This window comes from Cebidichthys violaceus, unplaced genomic scaffold (assembly GCF_023349555.1).
Source record: "Cebidichthys violaceus isolate CVI_PGR_0920_01 unplaced genomic scaffold, fCebVio1.0.p SCAF_15, whole genome shotgun sequence".
NCBI lineage: Eukaryota > Metazoa > Chordata > Actinopteri > Perciformes > Stichaeidae > Cebidichthys > Cebidichthys violaceus.
In genome coordinates, this window is record NW_027176318.1 from 3845420 (window position 1) to 3871133 (window position 25714).

At 39.4% G+C, this 25714-nt stretch overlaps 1 protein-coding gene and 1 pseudogene across 1 annotated transcript; one reads left to right on the forward strand and one right to left on the reverse strand.

Moving 5' to 3' along the window:
• LOC137871600 (CBY1-interacting BAR domain-containing protein 2-like) lies at positions 1-20964 on the reverse strand. The gene is made up of 10 exons (XM_068709470.1): positions 20900-20964; positions 16326-16401; positions 15911-16145; positions 15743-15811; positions 14298-14399; positions 12759-12764; positions 12537-12641; positions 12335-12448; positions 3814-4020; positions 1-220 (listed from the first exon to the last, which is right to left on the reverse strand). Exons 2-10 carry the CDS (start codon positions 16343-16345, stop codon positions 23-25), a joined length of 1056 nt encoding a protein of 351 aa, XP_068565571.1. The 5' UTR covers positions 16346-16401; positions 20900-20964; the 3' UTR covers positions 1-22.
• The window catches only part of LOC137872082 (uncharacterized), a 10286-nt pseudogene continuing 4567 nt past the window's right edge, over positions 19996-25714 (forward strand).

Below are 25714 nucleotides of genomic sequence, written 5' to 3' on the forward strand. Positions count from 1 at the left end.
CAACACGGGCACAGCATTGTTTTTACTTCTGCCATCTGCGCATCTGGGTATATTGAGCCGCGTAGGACTGCCTGCTGGTGTGCTGACCTTCTTCTGTCTCTGATTTAGAAATCTCCTCCTCTCCTTCCTCTTCTTCTTCTTCTTCTTCTTCCTCCTCTTCCTCCCCCTCCAGCTCTTCCTCCTCCTCCATGCCTCTCTGGCGTTGTAAGGTGCTGCGAGACTGCAAAATAAATAAGGTGCAAACTCTTGGGCTCACTGAGTGATGGCCTTCAGGACAACATTTCAAAAATGGTCAGAGCATAACTGAAGTTTCTGTCTTATCCTTAGTCAGTTCCACAACCTGACGTCGATGACCATTCTCTGGCTAAGATCTTTTGATGATTTATTTGACTTCTGTGGACCTTTTATTAAAAAAAATCACCCTCAGGTCCCTCCCAAAAATCACTGTGCCAGAAATCAACAGAGCCAGAGCAGCTAGAATCATGTATGAGTACACTTTCTGATGTAAGTCGACCATGAGGATTCTGATTCCGAAATCAGTTTAATGTTATGACATAATTTTGACCTAGAAATCCATGGTCGTGGCCATCCAGTAGAGTGAAAACATGACTTTTGAACAGTGCCAAATCGTCTAAGTAAGGGTTAATGGTTTTCAGTCCTAAGGAGATTCACTTCTTATCGGGGTAGATCGCCATGGTAACTTATGCTGAACACCTAACCTACTACAAAGCAGGTTATGTTCGAGATAAGAACTCAACTTGTATAAAGCACCGCCTACTTACCAATCAGAGCTTAGTACGTGGATTGTTAGATAATAATAAACAAATATGAAGAAGTTGAAGTCATAAACCAAACTAAAAGTAACACAGTTCAAACTGACATGCAGTTTATAAATCGTTGACTCTATGATTGTATAAATGAACAGGCTAATAATATCTCTGCCCATCTAGAGCACGATAGATTTGACTATAATTGCATGAGTGTGTTCCAATAAATTAATGTGTTGTAGATGTATTCTTATGGCATGTGACAATATTTTAGCCTTTTTCTTTCAGCTGCATTCCCTGTGGAGTGAAACAGTCTTGGGAGCAAATAGAAAGAAGATCAGTATATATTCTCTCATTATATATTCATATCATATATTCACTTATGTGTGTCAGCTTCTTTGATTAATTATAATAGCACCATGGATTATATATATTTGTTTAAATATATCTAAATGTTTGAAACTCACATATGACATCCGCATATTGAGAATAGTGTGAATATAGTGTGGTCTGAATGGGTCAACATACAGCCTGTTTGCCTTAGTAAGGATCAAAGTCTCTTATAGAAAAAAACTACTGAGGAGGCGTAGCAGGCATGTGGTAAGGCTGGCTTTACTACTAAAGAGTCATAGCATGTGTGTGGTAAGGCTGGCTTTACTACTAAAGAGTCATAGCATGTGTGTGGTAAGGCTGGCTTTACTACTAAATAGGCGTAGCAGGTATGGTAAGACTATCATGGAAAAGGCAAATGAAGACCGTCAGGGCTGTGATAAGAACAGCCCATCTGTGATAAAAAAAGAGTCACGTTATGCTGGGCAGCATCAAGAAAAGGCTTTCAACTCCCACTCGAAAGATAAAGCTCACCATGACACATTGGTACATTCAATACAATTAGAAACCATACGAACATAACTCACACCCACGTGACAGGAAAAGGGACACACCTGTGATTTACTGGGTTTAATTACAAATAGAATGATATATCAAAGGAAAACGGAGGAAGAGCTTATAAAGGCAAAAGCTATGTCAGTCTCACTGTATAAGACTATGTAAGAACAGAATAAATAATTTTCCGAGAATGAGTCGAATAATCTCTATTGCATCAAACTCTGTCTGATTCCAGTGCTTTCTTTAAAGATCATCAGGACACCAATAGGTATTAAGTATACAATAATAATAGAGTTGGGAGCAATAGTTTAGACGGTCTAAACTTCTTTTCCACCAAAAAAACTTTTTTTATTTGTCTTTCTTATTGCCCCCAGGTCTGTTTCACACCCCCAGGGTTGCAGCTAAATGAATAAGGCGAGCATATTTTCAGACATGCCAATGGGATGAATAAAGTATCTTCTATTCTATAAGAATACATCTAACCAACCTTAAAGATTGGTCATATGCTGCAAACACCGCTCCTTTATGCGAACATGCTCATAGCCACATTGCGAAACCCTGGGTTTATTTACCCAGTTAACTAGACCGCAGTTGTTAGGGTTAGTTAAACCAGATAAAAGATACCCTGGGCATGATGAACCCTGGGTAAGAAAAGACCAGGGGTCTCATTTATAAATCAGTGCGTAGGATCCACATTAAATGTTTGTGTATGTTCAAAGGAGGAAATGCACGTATAAAAAAAATATTCTAATATATACTGTATATATAAATATGCCTGCCAGCAAAAAATGTCCTTGTATAAATCCCAAATCAACCTGTAAATGTGCGGTTCAGTCTCATATCCCACCCACATTCAACCATAAATGATCAAAGCAAAGCACCTAATGAATGTTGATGCATAGGAATAAGATGCTGATCTGTGGGTCTTTACGTTGAATCACAGCAACTACCGAGAGGAAGAACACTCGGTCCCTCCTATTTCTTCCATTTACGCAGTCCTAACAGTGCCAGAATATCTATAGTGTAACATAATACATCACGAGTGTCACTGCAGTATTTATGTTTACAGCAGTAAAACTGATTGCTTCCAAAATGATTGTGACAATCAGTGGTATGCACCACCCTGGATATCATTTTTAAAAAGGAAATTTGATAGGAGAACACCATTTTTTACAGCATTATGATTAGGAGTGATAATGAGGATATGGAGTGATTGTGCGAGAGATGTCACTGGCTTTATTTCCACTTTGCTAATTTACACAATCCTTATGTGCAGGTGGTGAAGATTAGATGAGGTGACTGGAGGAGGTGTTGACATCACCATGGTGACTCCACTGCTCCAGAGAGCTCTGATACTCTCATCAGATAGTTTACAGTCTGTCTGTGTGCATTATGCTGAATCTGTCACTATGGAATAAACCATGAATTAATAAATAATGCCGTGTTCACTGATTTTACTCACAAAAACTTTATGAAAACAAATTTTGTACTTGGTGATAACTGCACAGTATTAGAAGATTATTGAAAACTAATGACGCCCTGTTCTGCAGTTCTTTAATGTTAGTTGATGTTATTTTACAGACGATGATAATTTCACCAGCTGCTCCCCAGCTGACCACGATGTAGTTCAGGCCTCTCCTGATGAAATATTGAGCCAAATTTGATTTGAGGTTTGAGTTAGTCCATGTCTTTTACTATTGAAATGTGCTTATAGTCATGGCTCAATAGTACAAGCACAAATAACACTGGTTTAACTGTTTATGATAACGACAATATATAAGTGCAAAGTAACGTGTGATATGAAGTGAAATTAAATGTGTGTGAGGCATCATTATACCTGCAATGATGCATCACACATTTCATTTCTACAATCTGGCCCTACCCCTAACCCCCTCACCATCTGCATGAGTGGGTGTCTCCAAAATGTTTGTACGCATAGGTCAAAGTTGAAGTGGCATATGCCGTTCTCACGCCCTGTTTTGTTCGTACGCAATGGTTATAAATGAGAACCCAGATCTGGGTAGACGATAACCACAGGGAGGAGGAATTTTTTGTCAAAGGTCCATAGAAGGCAAAGGAGAATGGTCACAGAATTTAGGTGCTGGACCCAACAAGCATTCTCATTCTTTCACTATGGTAACAAAGACATAAGGCTCACCCTCCTGACTGTGTCTGGGTACTGGCTGTGTTGTTGCCTGTGGATTTTGCCTGTGGTAGAGGCCAGCATTGACCTGAGCCTTTGGCTTTTGGGGGAGGCCAAAGGAGGACTGGGGTAGCGGCTCATGAGGGGAGAAGAGTAGCTGGTCAGAGGTGTATCCAGGAGCCCAGCCAGAGAGTCAGCCATCTTGATCCGTCCATTAAACAGCTATGGAGTAATAAAGACAGTATTTACTTCAAAACAGGATAGAGGTTTCAAGCTTGCCGTTCATCGCTTGTCCCCAAAAACATTTTTGCATAGTTTAGTCATTAAATATGGTCCGATATTCTTCAAAGTCACAACAATGGACTACATTGGCCTGAAATAGTTACAATAGTTAATCATTTTGGTGTATTTATTGAAATATTGGTTTGAACATTCAAAGCCTGGTTGGAAAAAGAAAGTGAACCCTCGGTTTTAGTAACAATTTAAACTTATTTTACAGCGGAGACCTCAGCAAAGTATTTTGTGCATAGGTTGATCACGTCTCTAAATTATAACTCATTTGAAAGCCTGGTTTTTAGTCTTTCACACCCAACCTGGAAAACGATACAGCAAACTAGAAAACACATTTCCTGCTGAAAATGTGTTGGAATGCTGAAAGCTGAAATGAATTGCAAAAACATTGCTGAAAATACAGAAATGAGAGACTACCTATCTGAAAAATGTTGAAGCCCGAAAGCATTTAAACTGCACTGCTGAAAACCCTTCTAGTTGAAATGTCTAACTATGGTGTCTGTAGCTGAAAGTATGAGAAAGAAGAAGGCTTTGAAAGTTGAAGAAGTTTAACAGGATTTGAAGATTTTCTCCATAAATATCCCATTGAAAATAAATTGCAAAAAGCTTAATAATTCAAAAAGCTTAAAGATTAGAAATATGAAGAGACATAGCAGGGGTGTCCTTAAAAAGCTGAACATTTAAATATTTTAACGGTTTCTGAAGCTTAAAAAATGTAGAAAAAAATAAGTGCCAAAAAATGCACGGAAGAAATAGTTGAATAAAGATTTGAAGAACAATACTTGCAGCATTCCAACAATTATATTTGTTATAGTGTACTGGGTCCCAGGTCCGTATTGTGAATTCCTTTTGGAGTTCTTATCAAGTCTAGTCCTTAAAACAGATAAAGTAATTATTGTAGGTGACTTTAATATTCATGTGGATGTCGATAATGATATACTGCGTTTATCTCATTATTAGACTTGATTGGCTTCTGTCAGTGTACAGAAACCCACTCACTGTTTTAACCACATGGTTCTGGCTAATGGCATTAAAATAGAACATTTAATAGTCTTTCCACAGAACCCTCTTTTATGGGACCATTATCTAATAACTTTTGAATTCATACTAACGTAGTGTATGTCATTAGGCAAAAGTTTCTACACTAGATGTATATCTGATAGTGCTGTAGCTAAATTTAAAGAAGCGATTCCGTCTGTTTTAAACTCAATACCATGCCTTAATATAACAGAGGTCCCAGGTTGATCATCTTGTTGATAGTGATACAGGTTCACTGAGAATGACACAAGACACTATTGACCCTCTAGAAAAGAAGATAATAAATCAAAGGAGGTTTGCTCCATGGTATGACCCTCAAACCCGCAAATTAAAGCAAACATTGCGAAACTTTGAAAGAACATGGCGTTCCACCAATTTGAAAGACACTCGGTTAGTCTGGCGAGACTCTCTCTCACACACACACACACACACACACACACACACACACACACACACACACACACACACACACACACCATTTTAAAATACAAGCCCCACCGACTGAATTCCAACTGAAATGCTTTTGATGAAGCCTGTCATTCAATAACCTGTTTGTGTTTATCTAACATTATGCTTCTGTCCTCCCCCCCACACCCCACACCCATTTCAAAATAAAAGCCCCAGAGAGGGAATTCTAACAGAAATGTTTGTGATGAAGCCTGTCATTTAATAACCTCTGTTTATATGAGTCAAACATTATGATTATGTCTCCTCTCCCCCTCTCTGCCCCACCCAGTCCCTCTCTTTCAAAATAAAAGCCCCACAGAGTGAAATCTAACTGGAATGCTTGTGATGAAGTGTGTCATTTAATAACCTCTGTTTGTGTGTTTCATACATTCTGATTCTGTGTCCTCCTCTCTAACCCACCCAGCCCCACCCTTTCAAAATAAAAGCCCCATGGATTAACTGTATTTAAACATTAAGCTCAAAATTAGGCTTTTTTGTTGAAATAATTAATGCTCTTACTAATACTGCGACAACTACTACTACTGCTGCTAATATTTCTAGTATTACTACTACTGCTACTGTTACTAATACAACTACTACTTCTACTACAACCTTTGCTGTTGTGACTATTACTACTACTACTACTGCTATTACTACCACTACTGCTATTACTTATACTACAACTGCTACTACTACTAATGCTGCTATTCATGCTACTACCAGTACTAATACTACTACAGCTATTAGTATGAATGCTACTAGTACTACTACTACTGCTATTACTGCTACTTCAAATACTGCCATTACTATTACTGCTACTACTTCTACTACTACTACTGTTATATTAAATACTATGACCACTACTAGAGCTATTACTACAACTACTGATACTACTACTTCTTCTAATTACTAATACTTCTACTGCTAATAATACTTCTAGTACAACTACAACTTCTACTACTACTACTACAACTAAAAATATCACTACTGCTACTACTAGTACTTATTCTAATGCTACTAATACTTCTACTACTGATAATATTTCTACTACAACTACAACTTTTACTACTACTACAAATATCACTACTGCTACTACTAGTACTTATTCTAATGCTACTAATACTTCTACTACAAACAATACTCCTACTACAACTACAACTTATACTACTACTACTACTACTACAAATATCGCTACTGCTGACATTTCTTAAGTCACAGAAACCGTTCTTATATCAAAATGTGCAGCTCTTTCAGGAGAGGGGTGATATGATTTTTGATATTTGTAATCTTTAAGCTTTTTGAATTATTAAGCTTTTTGCAATTTTTTTGAATGGGATATCTATGGAGAAAATCTTCAAATCCTGTTAAACTTCTTCAACTTTCAAAGCCTTCTTCTTTCTCATACTTTCAGCTACAGACACCATAGTTAGACATTTCAACTAGAAGGGTTTTCAGCAGTGCAGTTTAAATGCTTTCGGGCTTCAACATTTTTCAGACAGGTAGTCTCTCATTTCTGTATTTTCAGCAATGTTTTTGCAATTCATTTCAGCTTTCAGATTTCAGCATTCCAACGCATTTTCAGCAGGAAATGCATTTTCTAGTAATATTTAATCCTTATCCCGAAAGTTTGGGGCACTTTTCCTCACACAACGCTGCCAACACCTGCGTAAAAAATACACCAAAACGTATGGCCTGATGGGGAATTTGGTTTTCCCAAAAATCCCCAAAAACGGAGCAAAATTTCCTCATTGATTTGAATGGGGTTTCGTCGTGAAGAGAGCAAAAAAAACATTTAACTTTGGACCCATATTGACCAACCATACATTAACGTAGAAAACTTATTCAAAGTTTAAAACGTAGACAAAATTATGGACGTTATTGAGGTAAATGGACATTTTGATAGCTAGCACAGTTTTCATGAAGTCACCAATTAAGTTTCAGGAAAATTTTGGGTCCGTTTCAGATTTTATAATGGGTATGTATTGCGCAGCTGGTTAAGTGCTAGAGTGAGGGCATAACTGTCAGAGTGGAGTAGAGCAGAAAAATTTTCTGTGATTTTTCCAAACAAATTGCTCCCATTCCCACAATTTTTACTCTTTATACACCATTTTTAGCCAAAAAGCTTGGAAATGTTGTGCTGGTCGCAGCCAAGTGTCTATGGAATCCAACGGACCTACACATTTGCCTCAAAGAGCTGCAGAGCAACATTAACTCCAACCGACTGCTCCATTAGACTCCATGTTAAATCAGACCATTAATTTCTCAAAGAAAGCAGACGGTACCAGTTTTGTAACTTGCGCTGGAGCTCACATTTTTAACACTACAGACATAAAAACCACACCACTTTTCACAGGATCTGTTCTTCAAGTCAGTCTTCCTATCCAGTATTATTAATATCGGAGCAATCGGAACTACGGTTATGTTTTTTTTTAGGTTTTGTTTGACAGGTGTTTCCCAGTTTGTTCTCTATAAAATGGCTGCAGGCACCCAGGTGTTTGTAATTCAGCTAATTACTGATGTTAATAAACACACAGACTCACAGACTCTCCAACCAGTGGCACGCATGCTGTCTGTCTGTCTGTCTGTCTGTCTGTCCCAATCACTCAGTACAATCTAACTAGCTCACATTTTTAACACCATAAACATAAAAACCACATCAGAGCGTTCAGCAGAGTCTTGTCTCTCTTGTGGTACCCTTATTTTACTGACTGGACTCATGCTTTTGGTATAAAGTGCATATGTTTGACAGGTGGTTTTGTTGAAAATCCCTGTTTACTCTAATCTCTCATAATTAGGTGCTCCAATCAATCACCATGGCAACCAGAGACACACGTGCACCCAAGCACACAGGTGTGACATGAGCTCGTTAGTGCAGTTGATGAACACAGAGACACTGAGACACGCACACATACACATGACTTGGAGGTATTCAGTCACTTCAGTCACATTATGATTGTCTCCTCCCCCCTCTCTCACCCACCCAGCCCCACCCTTTCAAAATAAAAGCCCCATAAAGTAGAACTGTATCTTAACATGAAGCTCAGAATGAGGTTCCAAAGGCTTCTCAAACAAAGATGTATATCTCCAATACAGAAATGGCGGGAGCCATTTGTGGACTGTCCATGACGAACACAAGATTCAATCCAAGAGTATGAATCTAAAATGCAGAAAAGACTTTATGCAAATGATTCTGTGCCAACGCACTTGTGTGTTATCCAGACTTTATGCAAGTCTCTCTCTGTCTGTCTGTCTGTCTGTCTGTCTGTCTGTCTGTCTGTCTGTCTGTCATTGGTTTCACTTTTTTAAGAGTATGAATCTAAAATGCTGAAAAAGAGAGAAGCGATATCTCAATCGAACCTCAACGATACTACCGGTAACATCGGCTTGTATATATATATATATACATTGGGACGTCTTCGGGCAGTAGAAGCCACACTGTCAAAATTTCTTGCCAAATTTTCTAGTTTTTATCATCTCATTGCCCTTTATGCCTCCTGGCATGTAGGGCAACAACAAAAGTCTTCCACTCCCGTCTGTCCTGGGCGAGTCGCTGGATGGTGCCCCATGAGTGGTTTAGCCTCTGCATCTCTTTCTCCACAGTTCTTCTCCATGTATTTCTTGGTCGGCCTCTTTTTCTTTTCCCTTCTGGTGTCCAATGTAAGGCTGTTCTTGTAATATCAGCAGGGTCTTTTCTCAACACATGTCCTATCCATCTCCATCTTCTTCTCATTAGGATGGTCTCCATGCATTCTTGTTGGCATTTGTCATATAGTTCTTCATTTGAAATGGTGTTTGGCCAGAAAATGTGCAGTATTTGTCTTAAACTCTTGGTGTGGAAGATTGATAGTCTGTTGAGGTCTTCTTGTGTCATTCTCCAGCATTCAGAACCATACAATAGCGTGGATAAAACACAGCTCTGATACAATTTGAGTTTAGTCTTGATGGTGTACTGCTGTGACCTCCATATGTTATTCATTACTTTGAAAGCATTCCTTGCCTTATTAAGACGATTCTTGATGTCTTTATCTGTGCCCCCATCGTGTCTGATAGTGCTGCCCAAATATGTGAACTCGTCAGTTTTGGGAAGATCTTCTCCGTTTACCTGAATTGGTGAAGGATTTGGAATGTTCAGAGTCATCACTTCTGTTTTCTTTTTGTTGATCTTCGCCTCGCAGGTTTCTGTGGATCCTGGTTATAGCTGGACCGTGGTCTTGCCTCCTGCCGTGGTTTTGTCATATGTATTGAATGTGTTGTAACTCTGTTATGTTGTTCATTCTGTATACATGACAGCTATCACACTTCTGTCCATCCTGGGAGAGGGATCCCTCCTTTGTTGCTCTCCCTAAGGTTTCTTCCTCTTTTCTCCCCCTTAAAGGGTTTTTTGGGGTGAGTTTTTCCTGTTCCAATGTGAGGGTCCTGGGACAGAGAATGTCGCATGTGTACAGATTGTAAAGCCCTCTGAGACAAATTTGTGATTTACATAATGGCTATACAAAATGAATTTAATTGAAATTTAATAAATATGCCAATTAAATTTATTTTTTTTGACTTTTATTAGTTTACATAAGAGTGTATTTGTTTTATAGTAAGTTTAATGAATATCAGACCACATTTTATGGCTGAATTATGAATAAATGTAGGTGATTCCAAAGGTTTCACTTTCTTTTACTTGGCACTGTATGAAGCATTGCGTTAGTTCATGCTGGACACGGAAGTCATACACCCCCAGCTGTAACCGGCTGACAGCTAGCCGATTGAATCATAGATTTTAATCGGCCACACACCAATCACAGCCCACTCTTACCTCAAGGAGGTTAATTTAAATATGATTCCCTCCTTTCTGATCCTTTCTACACCAATGCTGTTACAGACCATACTGCTGGCAAAGCTTTGCCTCCTCCACCCCAGCCTCCACCCTTTTTTAGTTCAGAGTTAATTTTGCATTGCAAATGGTTGAAATGGTATTCAAAGTTTACTTTGGGCTCATTCCTGTATACCCAGGGGGGTTATGCATAATGCTCCCAGTTTTGGCTTCCAGGGAAATCCAGGGAGCATTTTAAGAGCTGAGCCACCAGTGGAGCCACCAGCGCCAACTTCTCATTATAAACAGTACCACTGACTATCCGTGTAACAATTTGGCCACAATTCAGCACATTGACCAGCAGACTCTACTATGATTGTAAAGGGTTTCCCCTACAGCCCTCCTCCACTGGGAACAACCTGGTCTGCAGCCTTTGTCCCCACAGTCAGTGACCAGCTGCTGGTATTTGCTAGTTTTCTGCACCACTGCCTCTTCACTCCCTGCCTCCCATGGTACAGTCGAATCCACCATGATGATCTTTTTTCCCTCCATTGAACAGATTACCACTTCTCGCCTCAGAGGGAGTTTTGTCCTTCATTACGAAACAGATGGTGTGAATGATTTTCTTTTGGCCTGGTGTTTCTTCTGCCTTTCCTGCTCCACAAGCCATACCTCGCCATCTATATCTCGCTTAGGTGAGTGATGCCTTGCAACCCAACAGTGTGCCATGGTTCCTCTCCCACCACACAGCTTACACAGGGGTCCTCCCTCATCCCGCATCTGTGCAGGTTCATTGGGGATGGGGATCTTGGCAGCAAAAGACATGCAGAATGGCTCCAGCTTCCACAGGTCAGTCTACCTACCTACAGTATACATGCAAAGTATACAAGCAATGTGCACATATATCTTTCTTGCTGTTTCTCTAGTCATCCCTTAAGGATGTGGTTTGTTAAGGGGTTTTTCTTAAAAAAGCTGAAGATTTAGGGGCTGAATCTGAACTTCTTCACCAAAAGTCATGGTCTGAAAAGGCCTTCAGGATAGTTCCCACCTACTCCAGTAAGGGACCATTGCGAAATGGATGTGAGGTTTCTTTTGAGGAGGTCTCACCTTTTCTGGGCTCATTTGAAGCCCATCTAGACAGTTCTGGCTCTCCTCCCTTCCTCCTCCAGGTTCCTCACTGCGTGGGCCATTGTTCTTCGCACCCTTGGACTCACTTTTCGTCCCACTGCTGGTGAGATGCTGACCTTATCTCCCAGTGCAAGTGTTTCCAATTATATATTTTGTCTTCAGTGAATGCTTGGCCAGTTGTTCCATGTTGGCTGTTCACTTCCCCCCAGACGTTGTTGTGATGCCGGCTTCTCTAACATTATAATCTCTGCAGTCCCTGTAGGTTATGGCAAGCCTGGACTTAGCTACTTTGAACTCCTTCAGAAAACAGGTGGAGCTGTACCTGGGGACCACTTTGCAACTCAACAGCCTGCTTGTGCTTCACATGAAAAAAACCTTCATGACAACATTGAAGTATCAACTCCATCTACTCATCATCATTTACAGAAATGCGTTTAATTTAACAGATATCAACATTGTAGTCTCTTTAGGTCGTTTTTTGGTCCCTTCAAGGCAAACACGCCATCCGGCATATTATCACCTAATAAAGTTGATATGCTGTATGTCGTCACATCCAGCAGATATAAATCAACATTGTCATTAATTTGGAGTTATGTTTCTTTCCTGATTAATGTAGGTCCTAATAGTCATTCTCCTTTAGCTCTGTTTTGGTCTCCACCAACTCAACCAAATATTTAGCTCTTTAGCTGCTCCACTATGTTCACCAGCTAATCGCTAATGTTGTCTGACTGCTATTTGGTGCTGAGCAGGTCAAGTACAGTGGGTTTATCTTAATAGTTACATCAGCAATCACACATTGTTGTTTCATGTGTTATCAACCAATGGTGCTACCTCCAGATCCTTTTGAGTGTTAATTGCCTCCAGGTTGTGGTACGTGTGCGCATAGATCTCCAGCGCTTTAGCATGGAAGAGCATCTCCACTGTAATGAAGTCTGTGAAAATCCTCTGCCAAAAAAACAAAGCAATGGTTGTTGTGAGTGGGACATTGATGCTTTACCTGCTGGAGGATGTTTGTGAATAGTAAGAGACTTACTTTGATATCCTCCAGTTTCTGTCTCTGGAAGTCTTTGATGGTTTCCTCTAGCTGTTTGATACTGCACTGGGCATTGTTGGAAGCCTTCTGAGCATTTACTTCTGCCTGTCAATTAACACACAATACACAGCACAAAACTCTACCTCACAGTCAGTCAGACCTGCTTGAAGGATCAGTAATATGATGACATTCATAAGATAATCATACAATCATGTACATTACCTGAGACTGAAAGGCCTTGTCAAGAAAATACAATCAAAGGTAGCTGTACAACTGTATAACGATAAGTGTGTATTTATAAAGACATTGCAGTAAATGTAATGAAATACTCTTGCTTCAGATTTTTGCCCCCCTTGATCTATGTGGAATAGAAAACCTTAAATATGAGATAATTATATTTTAAAATATTTTGCTAATAAACTCAAAAATGCATATGACACCTCAATATCCCTGTGGGCTTAATACTGTAGTTACAACTGATGTTTTATAACCCTATTATGTTATATATCCCCATATTTCGTAATACTTATAAGGCATGTTAAAATCCAGAATTTACATTTTGTCTTTATATTTTGAAATCCATATTAGAATACCTGTATACCTACTTACATTTATGAATATATTTACATAGGATGATTGATGATGTACTAAACTGGCCTTACACAGAGTCATGCTCAGGAGGTAAACTCAACCTACCCAATCTACAGTATGCAAGCAATGTGCAAATCTGTCTATGGTTTATGGGGGAGTTTTTCTAAAGATATGTGAATATTTCTGGGCTGACTCTGAACTTCCTCCCCAAAAGATATGGTCTGAAAAGGCCAAAAGCATAGTTCCCACCCCCTTCAATCTAGATAAGGGACCAGTGTGTAATGGGTACGAGGACACTAAAAACCACAAACAAAACACCTGCTTTGTCCTCCAGAGTTTGGAAAAGGAGCACACATTTGGAAGTCTTTGGAATAGGACAGCACTGTTGGGATATATTCAGTTGGTTCTGTGTAACAAATTATCTTGCACGTTAGGGCACTTATTCAGTGCAAAACTGCGTCCACAAATATGACCAATTAAATGAATAACTCAAATCACCCAAATCTAACCTTTGTATTTATAAATCTCCATTTGTCACACACAGATTTTCATAAAGTTAGTATTTTAAGTACAATGGTTGATAACAATTTTAAGGATTTTTACTTTAGTATCTCTGGTTAACATTACCTTATACCATACTCAATACATCTCAGAAGGAAATATTGTACAACATATATCTGACAGCTATAGTTACCACTTACTTTCCAGTTTAATATCTTACTTAAAAGAACATCAGCATTAATACCCTTTAACATAGTTTTCAGCTTTTATTTAACTTTAAGTTTCCTTAAATGTTACGTTTGTAAAAAAGAATCTGAGTCTGTTGTCATACAGTATCATATTCAGCATTTTCCTGCTCTTAATTAAAGCTTCATGATGCTTATATTAAATTAAATATTCATATATAAGGCTGCAGGATTTCTGTGGCTCAATGAAATGGAAATATTCAAGATGTCTCAAGTATCATTTTAGTCAAATTTATCTCTGGAAACTTTGGTCTCTCTGCTAGAATTTTACACAACCTTCTGTGGTGGATATGTACCTCGTTTGGCTGCACAGCATAAGCTTATACTGACTGACCCATTGGTTGGGCGTTAATTAGTCAAGTCAACAAGTTTCCATTGAATGTGTGGGGATGAAAAGAGTCAAATGTCAGTATGTGAAGGATACAATGCTTTGTCGATCTGCTGGGTTCCTCAGTCGGATTTTTTCCAGTTTCTGCAACTCCTTCAGCTCTCTGTTCACATCAGTGGTGAACTTCTTCAGAACTGCCTGAATGGTAGACACACTGTCAGCTCATACAACACACAAAGCAAAGGCCAGTTAGTCTTTTGTGGAACACTTCTCAAAAGACAGCGCTGGTTGTTTGATCAAATGTATAAATTGACCTATGCCCTTATAACCTAACATGCTGGAGGGGTCCCTATTACCCCATGACCCTGACAGCTCTGTTGTCGAGGACAACAGCTCCTGGCAAGGTCACTCAGGAATGGTCCGAGGCAAGGGGTCAAGTTCAAGAACAATTCCACAAACTTTATTGAGTGACAACTTTGAAGGCAAGCTGGCTCACCCAGATTAGGGAGACTAAACCCTCTTCTGGAGCCAGGCCTGGAGGATGTAGGGATCAGGTGTTTCATCAATGCAGCAGGTAAAGGCTTGGACATTGCTGTCCTTTCCTCAGACAACTACACTATATTGATCTACCAAGGTGAATGTACAGTGACATTGTAATGCTGCATAACCTCTGGGGCGGAGGATGATGCTTGGGTCACCATGACGTGTAACTGTGACATTGGAGACCACTATTTGCATCTTCTTTCCTACCAACAATCGACAGTGCTTTCGGTAACCATGTTAAACCAGCTTCCGTTCCTAAACCTAAACATGGTTCTGGCATCCTTTTTGTAATGGCCCTCTGTGACACTTTTATAAGGTACTGTCACATAATGCTGTTGTGTTGATTAGGGCCGGACTAATAAACTAGAAAGAAGCTTTATCCTGTTGGCCCAAATATTTTTTTTTTCTGGAAATTGCGTTTATCAATGAGTGGGTTGAATATTATTTGAGGACGAGACAAGTTTTTTTTACATTAAATATTACAATATATAGAGTAACAATGTAATGCAGACTAATACCCAGTGTGTTGCATTATGGGTTGTCAGCCTGCGTTAACCTAAAAGAGGTTCTTACGGCTCATGTGATGTGATTTAGAGGAATGAAAACATCTTCCAACATCTTTATTGCAGAAATGGACCGAGTACTGAATTATCTGTCAATCTGCCGACAGACTGTCTAAAATGAACTAACTGTCAGAGAAATCATTTTAACTACTTCCAAGAGACAGTAGAGCGTGTGAGCATGTGACTGACTGATGCTTCAAGGATGATGTCTTCTTTTCAGACAATTGAATGTTCAAGACACGTTCCTATCAAGACAAGTCTAAAAGTGTTTTGTATCTTTAACAATGTTTTCCCAAAAAGAAGAGTTGAAAACGGGGAGTTATCTTATAATCTGGGTTGTCTAATCAGGTCAATATAGTTATCAACTGATATTAGTTTCTTGCAGATATATCAATGTCGAAGGCACAAATCTGAAACATCTGTAACCAAACTCACCCTTTTATTTTTAACTATGTCTCCATAGGCTTTTAGGGGAGCAACAACTCTTGTCTCCAGTCTTTCTACCTGCAATAATAAAGAGTCCAACATGACAACAGTCATATGTATAAGAGTTTGATGCAGGAAATAGAGAACATTGATGTACATAACAACAGTGTCTCTTACCTGAGCCTGCCTGTAGTCCTGCACCATGGCTAGGTCTTCAGCCATGTTTTTCAGGCCGATCTGGAGCTCGGGGTCCTCTCTGCTGGAGAAGTCAAAGAGCTGAGCCACCAGTAGGTCTGCCTTGTCTCTGAGCTTGGCTGTCTTCCTGGTGTAGGAGGCCAGCAGGGAGCAGATCTCACCCATGTACTGCTCAGCATGTTTCACTGTCTGCTCCATGCTCTTCACCTGGACATCCCTGTTCAGACAAATCAATAGACATTTTTGTATTCATCCTATCTTTTTTTGTATCACACTGGGAATAAACTAGCTTGGTAACATTCTAGCCAAAGCCCCCAGCTTAGAAAGGAGCTGTTGAAACTGCGTTCATGTTATTGTCTCTCTGAATAATGTGAAACATAAAAGCAGCGACTCCTACCTGGATAAGAGGTTGTTCATGTTTGTTCTCTCGTCCTCCCAACAGCCCCTCTGCTCTGTTGTTTGCTGATTCTCACCTGCACCAGGTAACAGAATACTGTTGTCATGGAAACCCCAACAACAGAGGGCATGTGATAGCTGTGTAGGGGTGTAAGTGATGCTCTCTGCCACAAGATGGAAGCAGATTGCTATTATGGCCATCTACTGGCCCTTGGAACTAATGAGAAGTCTTTCTGTCTCTCTCTATAAAGGATTATGTATAACGTGGTTCATATTACAAAGGAAAATAAAATTACCATGTGAATTATCATTCTCTGTATACTGTACATAAGAAATGACAAGAGTCTGCAACAGAGCGTTTTGGTACTACTACTACCACTGGGGGAACCAAATACTGTATTGGGAGAACCTTGCTTCTTTATTGTTCACAGTAACTCATGTAAAGGAGAAAGGGAATGAACATTGATAGTTCAAGACATACAAGTTTCTTTACTTGAGTAAAAGTATGAATACAACAAAACACAAAAAATACTCATTACAAGTGAAGGTCCTGAATTCAGAATTTAACTTAATACTTCTGTACTTTTGCTGTCAAAAGGAAATACAGCATTCCTTCACCTGTCAGTGACACTCTGTATGACATCATTAGATTGTTAATAATGATGCATCAACGCGTAAATTGCATTCTGCTGTTGGAGCGGCTCAAGAAGGATAGCCCTGTGGTTCCCAATTTAGGGCTTGGCCTCCTCAAAAGGGTCACAAAATAAATCTGAGGGGTCATGAGGTAATGAATGGGGTAGGAAATGAGGTGGGCCAACTAAAATGCTCTGTTACACACATTTATATTAATGTTTTGGACTTTTCTCTAAAATATTGGATAATCTGTCTCAAAGTGTTATTAAAAAAATTACCTTGTATAGTTTCTACTTATATACTCTTATTTTATTTATTCTTATTTTCTCCTTTTAATTCTCTTTTTATTTGTACGTATTTCTATCTTTGGGCTGCTGTAACACCTGAATTTCTCCTCTGGGGATCAATTAAGTCTTATTTTTTCTTAATGCCGCTACATCTAAACATTTACAAAAACAGTTTTTAGTCACAAAGAGCCACAAAGATGACATCAAATTGAAGAAAAACATTTAATTTAGTCTCACTAGGGCTATCTGGTTGAAAGAAAATAGTGCCCTTGATTTACAAATCTGTGAAAAATAACAGGCTGCTTTTACATGACTAAATGTAAATCTTCTATTATGCAAAATGTTGACTTTTCTTCATCACATTAGCACAGTTGAGCTGATCCTGTTTTGTAGATAAGCATAATGTTGAATGTTCATTCATTTAAAAAACCAAAACAAACAGATTCTCCTTCAGGAGAACATGGCTGGATATAAAATGTTCACATTTACTCATATGAACACATAAATGGTCATCTAACATTGTCGTTATCATATAACCGCTAGTTAGCCAACTGTTTCCTGGATTGCTCTATTTACAACTGAGGTAACGCCGTGGCGTGCATCGTCTCAGGACCTCTAGTGACTTGCTAGTTGGAAGGCTAGCTAGATACTCATCATCCATAATGTGTACGTGCCAGCAAACTAAGAAACACACTGACGGGCATTGGAGGTCCGTCAGCAGTCATTCTTTCTGGCCTGGGTCCACGCACCCTTTCAACTTTAGTCTGCATTTTCCATAGCGTAAGTGCACTTCTGTACCAGTTCCTTAGCAAAACATTCGTCCCACATTGATGATGTATGAAGCGGGCTTTGCCTTTGTCCCACATTGACGACGTATTGAAAGCGGGATTTCTCATTTTGCGGTTGCAAACAATGAGCAGATTCGCCCTCTGCGATCGGGACATGCAACTGAAGAAAAGTGCAAACAGTGGAGATCGATATGCTTGGTTAAAATTAATAATTAAATAAGTAAATGTAAACTAATATGCAAAGCTCCAGTTGTACATTTACACATGTTTTATATCCTGCCATGTTCTCCTGAAGGAAAATCTGCAAATGGAGAATCCAATATCTATAAAGTATGAAAACACAATCACGAAACGCATACTAGACAAGCTTATTAATCAAGAATAAAACATTTATAACTGTTGTTATAAATTGTATACTAATGAGTATTAATGTAGGAACAATGCTTTAAGTGTTTACTCATACTTAACTAATGCTTCATAGCATGTAGTTATTACAAAGTGTTACCTTAGAGTTTAAGAATTTTAATGAGGTGAATGAACTTTGCTGCTGTGGAGTATTTTGCATGTCATAAAACATGGAAGGGTTATTTAGGGTTTGGTTATTCGTAAGTATAACAATTAAATTATTGTTGTTAGTAAAATGATTATTATCAATAGTATTATTACCATATATTAATAATAACGAGGCACCACCCTGGGATCAGGGACCAACAAACAAACTATAAACTCTTGGACCCTGGGCCTATTTTTAGGCCTCTGCTCGAAAATTGCATAGCCATACTAAAATGAGCATAGATTTGCAACTGCAAGGGCTATTTTAATAGTTTGGGTATTAAGATAAAGGGAACACTTGTGAGATTTGTTCAGATGTGTAACTATCAGTATATATGTTACTGGTTAAGACTAAATTAAGATGGCACACAGCACAAATTGAAAATTTTAATTTTTGCCTAAAAATTCTAGGATATTTTTTTAGGAATGATGTAGCTGCAAGCTTTAAACCTCTCCCAGATCATAGCGCAATATATGGACAGTCTCTGGGCAAATTTTTACTTTGATAAAGTGAAGCATTCAAAAGTTAGAGAGGGTCTAGTACAGAGAGGTCAGACGAGGTCAACCAAAATGTAATTTTGTTCCAGCTGTTCCATTGTAATTTGATATACTATATAATCATATATTTCACTTCTTGTATCACTAATAGTGTTCAATCTATCCAAATACAGCAGTTTGGCATCATTTTGAGAGCCTGAATCCTATCTGAGCTTGTTTATATGGGACTTTGTCATCTGAATACCAGTTTCTTTCTCTTCCAGGGCCTTACAGGGCGAATGATGGGTCGATTTGACCCAATGAACCTTCCATAGACGTGTCAGAGCCTCCTCTGTTGAGACAACCCAACGTGACTTTGATTGAAAGAACTGTTAGCCAATCAGAATTCAAAAACTACCCGAGCGTCAAATTTCTAAAATACGATTTGCTAGCATGCACAAAATGACCCATGACCTCTCTATTCAAACAGATGGGCATCCGGTGATCCCATGGAAAGTAAAAATTAACTTATTAATTCTTTTTTTGATCCGGAACATCTCAAAGTAAGGTGCTGGTTTATGATGTGAATCGATAATGCGGATTGTGATATTGGCTTTGTTTTGTAAGTAACTCGGCGATGCTGTGTCATATCGGAATATGATGAATATGGCTACGATCGTCAGGTTGCTAGCGATCTTTTGAGGTAACGGGTGTTAGCATTGAATGAATTTTCAAAAAGTTATTGGCATAAATGTGGCGAGTGGGTCTGCCTAGGGGGCTATATGGATTTTTATATTTGGTAATATATATAGCTTTGTCTGAGTTGTGTTTGGTGTTTGTACAAACAGCTGAGATGATTTTGTAGCGCAGGAGCTGCAGTTTGAGCAAGTATGCGACATCATTATTCGTTACTGATGAGTGGGTGAATCTTTGGATGACCGCGTGTGCCCCCGCCGGTGGGGGCTCTCAAGTCCAGAAGGTCTCAAAATTGGCGTTTTCTCAAAATGTCAACAGTCTGTACTATTCCACATTCAGAGTGAACAGTGGAAGTTAGAATCCGAGCACTGACTACTACCAGCTATTATGACAATACACATGCACAAAGTAATCACAGAAAACTACTCTTTAATGTAAACTAAATAATAATTTAAACTAAATAATATAAATCAACAAACATCTACTATACAATTACAAGTACCTAAAAGCAACAAGCAATAGTGTGTGTGTGTGTGTGTGTGTGTGTGTGTGTGTGTGTGTGTGTGTGTGTGTGCATGCCTGCGTGCATGCGTGCATGCGCACAGGAGAGGGAAAGAGAGAAAGAGAGAGAGAACAAGATGGTGGACGTTGTTAATTTAGCGGTTACGCCACACAAGGCTCCACAATGGCAGCTTGGCCGTGATTATTTAAAGGGGAAATCAACCACACAATGGAGACTGCATTGAACACACCACGTGTGTATGAATGAGCCTAATGGCGTATGTGTGTGTGTCTACCTGTGCGTTTGTTGGTATGAAAAGAAGAGGAAAACACTCAAAGCTAAGTAGATCTTCAACACTACAGTAAAATATAATTACTGCAGGTTTATCACACAGGACTAACTGATAAAATACAGTTTATCAAATTTACCCGCACTGGTTAATTCAAACAAAACAAAGCTCAGCGGTGTGGGGCGACACTATTACATACAGCAGCAACAATTATGTTCACAGCACTGAAAGGGACTCGTCGGTCCGTAAAATACACAATAACATGGTAACAGTAAATTTAAAACTTAAACAAACAAACAAGATTACAATAACACACTATGACATATCTCTGCCCAGACAATAGCCTCTTACTTGAGATCGTTTCACGTAGCGACTGGCACGTATTCTTTTGGCTGTGTTCTGCAAAGTTTATCCAATTGATGACTGAACCGTAGCACGCTCAGGGTTAAGTGCCACGCTGCTCCTTGTGTGGCAACAGGGAAAACAGCAAATGTCGACATGAAGAATCAGGGAATTCCATTATCTCCCTTCTGCAGGTGATTTAAGAGAGCTCGGGGCAAATAATTATCCTTCTCTCTCTCAGGATCCAAGTGTTCTCGAACACAAAAACAATCTGTTGCTCGTCCAGCTAGGTTATTTCGAGTACCAATTTAGTTTTTACTTCCTGTAGTAATGTGAGTCACAGTGGAACGGCAGAGTGGGAAGTTGTGCGCCAATGTTTTTAGCCTTGGTCACGTGACCGTGTCACAGGGACTTCCTGGGGTTCCAGTGGGTCTCGTCCAATAAGGCACCAGTGTTGTGGTTTATACCAAATCTCACATTATTGATAGTCTAGGCTTTTCTTATACATGTAAGCCTCTATCTTTGTTCCCCACACAGTTGAAGTCCCAACAGTATAAATTCATACTGTGTGGTATATGGTGCCCAGTATGTTAAAACATGTACTCCTTTATAGTCCACATATATAACCCGATGAATATAGATATTAAGTATTGTTGGCATATTGAGACACTAATATACTTTGGGTTCTGTTGGAGAAAAAATGTGTGGAGGTTTGGGGAGTGTATCCTTACGGATTCAATATGTGCTTGTATCTCCTCTCTTCATTCGCTTCAGGCACCAGCAATATGGCGTTCATACTTTCTGCTGGCAGTGTTGACTGTGTTCAGTAATGGGAAGGTGAGAGTTGCCTGTGGAGACATGGTGCCTCAGCACGGTTACAAGCCCAGCCCGAGCTCTCCTCCATACAGAATCACTGTGGATACATCCACATTTAGTTCACGAGACAACATCACAGGTAGGCTGCTAAACTTTATTTTTCAGTCTTATACCAGTCTCCAGAAAACATGTTGGCATTGATGCATTGAATGTGGATGTTTCTGATCCAAGAATTTTCATAAATACATTTCATATCAGCCTTGAATCATGCTTGCCATAACATCCTTTGTAGACTTGTTATACCATATACATTTCATACCTGAAATAATAACATTTCATCGACTTACAAGCTGATATTACTCCTAATTCATCAAATACGGATACTTGGTCAGTGCCCCTTGGCGTCTGGAACCGATGCACCAGGCTTTCAACTAACTCCAATGTAACCCCACCTGTGTCATTATAACACGGCCAGAGCAACTAACGTAATATAAAGAGCACAATAGCCCACTAATGACACCCAGGTCAAATCCAGTACGAAAAGATACTTCAGTGTTAACTTATTTTCTCACGTCAGTCATGTGACTTGTTATTCACCCGCTAATCACGTGAGTTAGTCAGTGACGTTAAAGTCAACCACAATCTTTTCCTAAACATAAGTGGTTTTCTTACCTACACCTAACTTCCTGTGAAGGTTTATTTTGAAAAGATACTATGCATGTTATGAGTGGAAACAGTCACGCAGTCCCTTCTACGTGCAAAACTGACACGAGAGGGGGACCATAGTGTGCCACAGTTTAGGTAGCGTAGGATAATTAAAGCGTAGGTTCACTAACCAAGTGTTTGTTTGACGAGTTGGGAGGGAAATTGTGCTGCGATATACTACATCCCTTGTTCTGTGCATTGCTCATTGTATTACGTCACTTTGTTGCATTCAATGCGAATGTTATGGATTGCAGAAAAGTTCAATGCCAACATTTATCCGGGCAGCTGGGCTGACAGTCCACACACCATCTCTCCAGGTAGCTGACATTGGTCTGTCCTCCCTGATCCATTCACAATATATTTACAAGTGGCCTCCTCCAACCCTACATTCTTCAGGGGGTTCCTGATAGAAGCTCGGGATGCTGGGAAATTGGCCTCGGCAGCAGTGGGTTTCTTCATCCTGACTGACCCACATGAGTCCCAGCTGCTATAGTGTGGTCACACACAGGTAAACAGGAGGTTCATCTCCTGAATCTCTCATTAACTGGCTTTAAAGTCAGTGAACCATCTTTTCACACTGCATACCCCAAAAGCTCATCTCTAACTTGTCTTCTGCCTGTGTTGTATAGGAGCTCTGTGTGATATAAAACAATATGGTGCATATTCTTCTATGCATTCTGTTGAACCAAATTGTTACAAACAGCAGGTCATTACAGAGTTTTGTAAGAGTAACATACAAAAAATGCATGCAAATTCTCCAATAGTGTCTGAAGCCTTTATTTACCCGAGACACTATTGGAGAACTGCAGAAAGAACCATTCCTTTACTTGAAACAGGGTTATATTATAAATAACCAATTAGGGCTTTGTAGGTGAGAAGAAGGATTTTAAATTATATTGGTGATTTTACAGGGAGCCAGCACTCCTTGAAGTTTGTTTTATTTGGGAGTTAAAGGACATATCCCGATCAAAGATACCATGGAGATTCTTCACGGTGCTGCTGGATGCCAGCGCAATGCCATCTAGAGAAACTATATCATTAGATAATTGATTTCGGAGGTGTTCTGGGCCTAGTAGAATAACTTCCATTGTGTCTGAGTTTAACATCAGGAAGTTGCAGGTCATCCAGGTTTTTATGTCCTTAAGACATGCTTGAAGTTTAGCGAGCTGTTTGGTTTCATCTGGCTTGAACGATTGATATAATTGAGTGTCATCTGCATAACAATGACAGTTTATAGTGTTTTCTGATAATATTGCCTAAAAGAAGCATATATATGGTGAATAAAATTGGTCCAATCACAGAACCTTGTGGAACTCCATGACTAACGTTGGTATTTATCAAGGTTTCATTGTTTACATATACAAACTGAGATCAATCTGATAAATAGGACTTTAATGCCAATCAAATGTTCTAATCTCTGTAACAGGATGTAATGTCAATGGTGTAAAATGCAGCACTAAGGTCTAACAAGACAAGAACAGAGATTAGTCCTTTGTCTGATGCAATTAGAAGGTCATTCGTAATTTTCAACAGTGCTGTCTCTGTGCTATGATGCACTCTAAATCCTGACTGAAAATCCTCAAACAAACTATTGTTACGTAGAAAGTCACACAACTGATTGGTGACTGCTTTCTCAAGGATCTTAGAGAGGAAGGGAAGGTTAGAGATAGGTCTATAGCAGGGGTATTCAATTAAAATTCCAAAATGTCCAGATTGAGAAAATCTCCTCGGGCAAAGGTCCGGAACATTACAATAATATCTAACTTGCGCTATTTAGTGCCATATACATATATATATATATACACACAAATATATATATATATATATATATATACACACACAAATATATATATATATATATATATATATATATATATATATATATATATATATATATATATATATATACACACAAATATATATATATATTCAAAAAGCCTAGTAGTAGTAACAACGTCTCTGTGTAGCCAACAACTGTCAAATCAAATAAAGAAAGTACACATCAATTATATTTTAACAATTGTTATTCTCAGTTTTCAAATTTAACTGGATGGATTATAAATAATACATAGAAATACATAAATAAATGTTCTTCTCATCTCAAGTAAAATAAGGGCTGGATTAAAGAATAACTGACATAGCAGAAATCTTTTGAAAAATGTGCATCTTTAAAATAAAGTACTTAATTTTAGAAAAATTAATTTCACTGGATCACCCTGCAGCTTTAAATTCAGTTAATTTGGTGTGAAGTGATGTCAATCAAGAAAGCCACAATATTATATTTTTCTCATCTTCTAACAAGAGATATTTGTGTACATGGACTTTATCTGTGGTTATTAAACCACTTGTTTCAGCTCTATCCTCTCTGTTAACATCATCATTGGTCAGTGAATTAACGTGTTAGGATTCTGATCATATTGGGCTCTTAGGTTTATTATCTGTGACTTAATTTCAGATGCAAGTGGCTCAAAAGAGTTGTGCTTTGTCTCGTAGTGGCGCTTCACAGTGTCCTGATTCTCCTGGACCTGTCTGCGGCGTTTGACACTGTGAACCATCAGATCCTTCTCTCCACCCTCGAGGGGATGGGCATCTCAGGCTCTGCACTCTCCCTGTTGCATCCTACCTGACAGGTCGATCCTACCAGGTGACCTGGAGGGGGGCCGTGTCGGAACCACGCATACTGACTACGGGGGTTCCGCAAGGTTCAGTCCTGGGCCCCCTTCTCTTCTCGCTCTACACAACATCTCTGGGTTCTGTTATTCGCTCGCATGACTTCTCCTACCATTGTTATGCCGATGACACCCAGCTGGTCTTGTCATACTGTTCCTCCCGGGGAAGGGTTGCCCGCACCGGGACCTGTCCATCACCATTGATGAACAGCTCCTTCCTATCTCCAGGCCATGGTCAAGCCCTACACCCCCGCCCGACCATTTCGCTCTGCTGCCTTGGGGCGATTGGTTGCCCCGTCGCTCAGAGGTCCTGGCGGCCGATCGACCCGGTCACGGCTGTTTTCTGTCCTGGCCCCACAGTGGTGGAATGAACTTCCCACTGACGTCAGGACCGCAGAGTCGCTGCCCATCTTTCGGCGCAGGCTGAAAACCCACCTCTTCAGGAAGTGCTACCCTGAGCCTTCCACTTAGCACTTATTGTATTCATACTAGCTTGTTGCACTTATTGTATTCGTATTACTTTTTTGCACTAACTGTTTTTCTCTGTTTCTGCACTGTACTTTGGCTCTGAGTTATGCTCTGCTTCATGCTATATATATATATATATATATATATATATATATATATATATATA